The sequence below is a fragment of the Danio rerio genome, chromosome 13 (assembly GCF_049306965.1).
Source record: "Danio rerio strain Tuebingen ecotype United States chromosome 13, GRCz12tu, whole genome shotgun sequence".
Taxonomy (NCBI): Eukaryota; Metazoa; Chordata; class Actinopteri; order Cypriniformes; family Danionidae; genus Danio; species Danio rerio.
In genome coordinates this window covers 10375001-10382500 of record NC_133188.1, presented here as the reverse complement: position 1 = coordinate 10382500, position 7500 = coordinate 10375001, and the positions used below count along the sequence as shown (strand labels likewise).

Here is a 7500-nt window from a genome sequence, read left to right as displayed (position 1 = left end):
TTAAGATTAATTGCAATCAAAAGGCAAGAGACAGATGAGACTTAAAAGCACCAAATGAAGAACATGACCTGATATGTAAAGGCATATATATATTTGAAACAATGAGAGCAGACTTGCAGATGAAATCAGATATTTTCCAACAGACCTGGGCATTAATCGAAACATATTTACTTGATCTTTGTAATGTCGCCAGGGGCTTTGATGTAGTTATATTGGAGTTTTATTTATTTATCTATCTATCCTTTAAAAAAAATGATTATCTTTTTTCAAGTTGTCATTATTATTTATTATTATTCTGTTGTTATTTTATCTGTTTATTTTTTGTGAATGTAAACTTTTAAGTAAATGTTATATGTATACTATGTTTATAAAAAGCTTAAAATAAGCAACAAACAAAAATTCATGACTTGAACAAAATAAAATGAAAGATTCCTGACTTTCAATGTCTGAAATAAATCTTTTAAAGTTCCATGATATTCCAGAAATTCCATGACCCATGGGAACCTTGGAATTTAATAGCTGCGGTCACTTTAAAAGTCAACACACAGACCAAGCATACCGATACTTGAGTGAATGGTTCCTGAGATCGATTTGGTAATTAACATCCATCCAAATATCTTGCGTTATGTTCAGCAGGACAAAGAAATGTATATAGGACTGGAACAACCAAAGCATGAGTAAATGATGACAGAACTTTCATTTTTTGAGTGAACTATCCCTTTAATACATAATCGACTTTGTTCATAATCACCAAGATAGGACTATTTGCACAATAATTTATAAACTGGACCATTCAAGCCAAACAAAATACAAAAAAAAATGCAGCACAATATTGGAAAACCTGACATTGTAATATTTAGTTTATTTACTGATATACTGTATGTTACGAATATATTATATGAAAAATATTTAACCAGACGGAATTTGAGAAGAATTGGTCATTTCAGAACGGTTGAGGTGATTTTGTAGGGCAGTGCATCAGTGTAAAATCTTATAAACTACTTAAATTCAACTATAAACTAGATTATTCTGACAAGTCTTAATGTCAGCCTAACTAAAACATAAATAAAATCAAATGCAAAATGGCACTTGTCTTCACTATATAAATAACATGTAATTAATGTTACAAATGTTATAGTTTCTCAAGCTTGAATCCTTTAAACTCACTTAATATGTTTAACAGAAAAAAATCAAAGGCAAATTATGAACTTTAATTGCACAATTAATCCACAAATCGCATACATTCCAAACTGTGGCTCCCAGTCAACAATTAAACTTACTTGACATTAAAGATTCTGCGATGTGACTACTGAAGTGCATCCCTTTTATGTGTATTGATTTTTAGCACATATTCACATGTTCATTCATTCATTCATTCATTTTCTTTTCAGCTTATTTCCTTTATTAATCTTAGAACACCAAAGCGGAATGAACCCCCAACTTATCCAGTATATATTTACACGCAGCAGATGCCCTTCCAGCTGCAACCCATCGCTGGGAAACATCAATACACACCCATTCACACACATACACTATAGACAATTGAGCTTACCCAATTCACCTATACTGTGGGGGACACCGGAGGAAACCATTCCAGGGAGAACATGCAAACTCCACACAGAAATGCCAACTGACCCAGCCGAGGCTCAAACCAGCAACCTTCTTGCTGTGAGGCGATTGTGCTACCCACTGCGCCACTATGATGCCCATATTCACATCTTTTTGCATGTAAATAATTTTCATTTGCAGAGCTTCTATCGCTTGTTGTATATACATTTTAGTACTCATGTATCTGCTTTACATATGACATTGATATCAAAAATCTTTTGATAGTGGCACATGAAATAAAAAACAAAAAATAAATTAATAAAAATAGTGCTGTGAAAAAATTAATCGCTATATATATATATATATATATATATATATATATATATATATATATATATATATATATATATATATATATATATATGTGTGTGTGTGTGTGTGTGTGTGTGTGTGTGTGTGTGTGTGTGTATTTTCTATATTTAGAATGTATATGTTACACAAACACATACATTAACATAAAATTATACAAATCTTTTTTGTCACAAAGATATTTAAATGTATACATAATTTGTATTATATACATATATACTTTATATATAAATATACAATTTCTGTGTATTTAAATATACAAAATAAATATACACAGCGCACATACACATTGTTATAAAAATATATTAAAGAAAACATTTATTTTGGATCTGATTAATAGCGATTAATTTCACCCAGCACTAAAAAAGTGGATCACTAGTTTTGTGTGTGTGTGTGTGTGTGCATAAAAGGAGTATGTAAATCACCTGCGCTCCTTAAATTGGGATCCATGTCAGGCATCTCTTTAACGGCCTCAGGACTCACGCTGTAAATGGACGCGCCTGCTTCATCTGTTATGCTGAAACAACAAAGACACACTCAATAAGCTTTCCAAGGAAATCAGAGAGAAACCCTCACCAAGACCCCGCTGAACTTAAGAAGCTCCCTCAGTATGTCTACGAGGCAACAGACCAAAGACTGTATTTAAATACATTTCCATAGAAAGCTTGTAATGGATACTTGAGGAACTGAAGTGTAGGCAGTGTTTCTGATCCCTATTCGAAGTTGCACTAAACATTTATAAGAAACACCTGAATACAATTATTGGAGTATTACTAGACCTGATAGACCTGAAATAGAGGGGTCAGATAATGGAGACATCAAATATGTGTGTTTCTATGGGGAAACACTAGATACAACAGCTATGCGCGGCAAACAAGCAATAGAGCCCTTTTTTCATTGGAAAATTAACAGCCATTGCTGTTTGTTGTTGACACAGGTGAACACACATACACACACACGCACGCACGCATGCACTCACACACACACTACATATGAAACAGTTTGATTGGAATAGTATTCAGAAAGTCCAACAAGTAGTTTAGACACAGTCTACAGAACAGTGCATGCACACACACACACACACACACACACACACACACACACACACACACACACACACACACACACACACTACACTACACTACACTACTAATAAAAAAGTTTGATTGAGATAGTATTCAGAAAGTCCAAAAAAGTAGTTTAATAAGTCTACAGAACAGTACAAACAGTACACACATACTGTACAAACACACACACACACACACACACGCGCACTCACACTCATTATTATTCACTATTGCCACTACTAATTAAATATAAGTAAAGTTATATTGATTACTTATTTTAGTTCATGTATTATTCCTACTTTTGTATTAGGTTATGCTTATTTTTGTTAGTTTGTTTTCATATTCAGTTTGAATACTGTATTAGCAATAAAATGAAAGAGAACAAATATGATAAACAGTTTACTTCCATTTTGCGAATAATTTGTCCTGTAATTTAATCATTTATTGTAATGTAATCTAATTACACCTTGAATATTTCAGGAGAGAAAGTGTGTGTGTTGTGCTGCTCGTCACTCAAGACTGATTTATAGTATAGAAATAAGTGGGAGCTGCAGCTCAATCAATGGTCAATCAATGGCCCTCTTTTTTCTTCCTTTATCTGAAACTAGAGGTTAAACTGGTTTACAAACACTTTGTACAATCAAATGATCTGGTAATATTACAGCGCAAGGAAAATCTAAAAACATAGGCCAATACTGCCATCTAGAGGACTCCATGCTAAACATGCTTGCCTACAGTATTATTTACCTTACCCAAAATAAATGTTAGAGAGCGGGGAAAAAAGACAGCTGGGAAAGAAAGAAAATAATGATTAATGTAACATAATAAATGAATATATTAAAAAAATAATGTTATATATTTAAACCAAAAACACTGGAATAAACAGAACTTAAAAAAAAACACAAAAAACATTATAAAATATGTGTATGTATAATAATTACATAGTAATATTTTCACTAGATAAAAACAAAAGTATGTCTTAAGTCATATTTTTTTTTACTTTTTAAAAGGTCACTTCATGCATTTCTTTTGAAAAAACAACTGAAAAAAAAAACGAATAAACATTTAAAACACATTTTCACTTTCATGCAATATATTTAACAGCAATGACTATAATAAAATGCACAAGATAAATTACAAAGACGGACAGACGGACAGACGGACAGACGGACAGACAGACAGACAGACAGACAGACAGACAGACAGACAGACAGACAGACAGACAGACAGATAGACAGATAGACAGATAGATAGATAGATAGATAGATAGATAGATAGATAGATAGATAGATAGATAGATAGATAGATAGATAGATAGATAGATAGATAGATAGACAGTTAATGTGGTAATATTTATTTGATTTTTACTAGAGATATGCAATAGTAATTTTAAAGCAATCTATTTTTTCCTTCCTAAATTAAAAGTCTTTCATGCATATTTTCTGAACCCCAAAACAAATTAATATACATTTTTGCACTTCCATGAAAAAGATTCCTTGGATTCACTCAATATGCACATCTAAAATGAGAAGTATGAGAAAACCAATTAAATAAATAAATTAATAAAAAAATAAACAACATGTAAAAATAATATATATATATATATATATATATATATATATATCCAATGACATTATTTAATCAATGTTGACTCTGTATTTGCATCTACACTTTCATTCAATCCCAACCAAAGTTGTGAATCGGTCCTCTCTCTGCAAACATCAGCAGGGGGTCTTTAAATGTCCTCAGCACATGATAATCACACTCTTACAGAATGACCATAAAAGAATTAGGGCAGATCAGCACTGCTGCCTCTATTACAGACACTGCCTCTGTACTGGTGCCCAAGGGTAGCTTGGGTAACTTTGCCAATTAGTGTCATCATCCTACTGACAGGACGCAGAGGCTTTGTGACACGGACCTCCAGTTGGACTGGCGTTCTCTTCTTTTATCAGAGCCCTTCGCCCTCCTTCCTCGGCCTCCCACAGCTCACACATCGGGCATGAAGAGAGTACTAACAAACACTGGCGTATGACCCGAGGTCAAGGTGGAGCAGGTTATTAGCAAGATTATTAACTAATTAGGAAAGAAACACATGCCAGCCTAGATAAATGACCAAACTAAACCTGCTCGCATATGAAAATGGCATAAGTAAGAATTTTAATAAAGCAAGTTGTTATTGAAGCAATTCAATGATGGAAGGTTAAAATACATAAATATAAAAAAATAGTAAAAATATTTTTACAAATGAAATAATTATAATAATTTAACAAAGTAACATGCTTCTATTAATAATAATAATAATAATAATAATAATAATAATAATAATAATAATAAATGATTGTTTTTATTATACATTTTGGTTCATGTATAATAATAATAATAATAATAACAATAATAGTAAATAATAATAAAAACACTGTATCATATGCATTTAAAAAATAATACTGTTATATTCATAAAAATGTATCATAAAATTGTTTAATATAATAATAATCATCATCATAAAAATGAAAAAGTAATATTAATAATATAATTATTTAAAAAATAATCCTTTATTTACTTATATTAATTTATAATACAATAGTTCAATATAATAACAATATCAATAATCATAATTTTACAATAAATTATTATTATTATTATTATTATTAATACCAGTAATAATAATAATAATAATAATAATAATAATAATAATAATAATAATAATAAAAGATTGTTTTTATTATACATTTTTGGTTGACGTATAATATTAATAATAATAATAATGGTAAATAATAATAACAACAAGTATCATGTGTATTTTTTAAATGTTATATGTATAATTATTATAAAATAGTTTAATATAATAATATTAATAATAATACATAATAATCATAATCATCATCGTCATCATCATAAAAATTTAAAAGCAATATTAATAATATAATTATATAAAAAAGAACTATTTATAAAACATAGGTTATACTTATATTATTTATAATACAATAGTTCAATATAACAATAATCATTAAATTTTACAATTAATTATTATTATTATTATTAATAATAATAATAATAATAATAATAATAATCATAATAATAATAATAATACACTGTATTTCTGACTTTAAATGGACTAGTAAAATTTCATTCCTTTATTGATTATAATCCATATATTTCTTTTTATCACTAAAAAAACAGTAAATCGATTTTTTAAGTCATATTTTCATTTATTTCTCAAACAGATTACTTCCCTTAATATGTTTTATTTTATTTATATGTTTTTATTGATTTATTATGAGAAAATTTCAAAGCTAAATAGCATATAAATATCTAAAAATAAACAACTGAATATAATTACAAATATCTATAGCTTCATTTATTTTTGAGATTTAGTGTGAATATCAAGTCAGCTATTATCAAAAGAAATAAATTGATAGAGAGTCGTCTTTAAACGGCCAGACTGTTTCTGCATTGTGTCCAAGAGAGCAGGACAACAGCTACAGCACTGAAAACATCATCATCACCCCATATAAATGAATCAGAAAGCGAGTGAGGGTTAAAGTAAGCAACCCCTGAATTGTTTCTCACACAGATAAGCATCACATCTTCTCTTCATTAAAAGGCACAGCTAAACATGTAAAAGTCTAGCTTAGTTGGACAACAAGACTGCAGAACAAAGACAAAAGCATCCTGCAATGTCTGCCGGTCACTCCATTACTCACACCCAAATCCACTTGCACTCTGGGGACTATCATGTCTCTGTGAGAGTCTGTGGGCAAAGTCACGGCCGGCCCGCCTCCAACAGTAAAAGTAACTGTGGTTTTGTCAGTGTTATTCATCATGGTCCTCCAGGCTGGTCCATCTCCACCCCCCACCCGCCCTCCTGATGACCACCGGCTGACACCCAGAGATGGAGACAATCTTTGATACTTGCCCTCCAAACATGTTCTAATTAAACACATTCATCAGATCCGTCTACAGGGTGAACAGATACACTCGCAGTGTCTTTAAAGCTGCAGATAGAAGTTTAGTGTTCTTGAGAAGAAAAGCCTGGTTGTGTGAATATACAGGAGTTATCATTTGCATGAGGGTTTAACGAAATGCCAATAAATATGAAAAGAAAATGTATTGTAATTTCTGCCTGGACATAGATATTTTGAGTCTGCTGATTTATATTTTAAACTTAGATCTATAATAATAAAAACAACAACAACAACTATTATTATTATTATTATTATTATTATTTGTATTATTATTATTGATGTTGTTGTTGTTGTTGTTATTTGTATTATTATTATTGTTATTATTAATAATAATAATAATAATAATAATAATAATAATAGTTGTTGTTATTATAGAGTGGTTACAATATTAAATTATATTAAAAGTTTATACATTTAAAGCTAATTAATACTTTACAATAATAAATTGAATAAATACAAGTCTAAATTAAATAAATTAACTAGAAATAAACAACACTTGAACATGATGTTATTTACAGTATTTACTAACACAGTTTTAAGATTAAAAG

The 7500-nt window shown here is 29.9% G+C and overlaps 1 protein-coding gene across 14 annotated transcripts in view; it reads right to left on the bottom strand.

Annotated features, from left to right (window-relative positions):
* srbd1 (S1 RNA binding domain 1) overlaps positions 1 to 7500 on the bottom strand; it is a 157169-nt gene that overhangs the window by 77349 nt on the left and 72320 nt on the right. For all 14 annotated transcript variants that reach the window (XR_012389162.1, XR_012389163.1, XR_012389164.1 and 11 more), the window contains one exon: positions 2343 to 2434. Coding sequence is in view for 11 of the 14 variants with exons in the window: in XM_073920697.1 (XP_073776798.1) it covers positions 2343 to 2434 (92 nt within the window). In the remaining 3 variants the exon portion in view is untranslated. The remainder of the gene's footprint in view (positions 1 to 2342; positions 2435 to 7500) is intronic.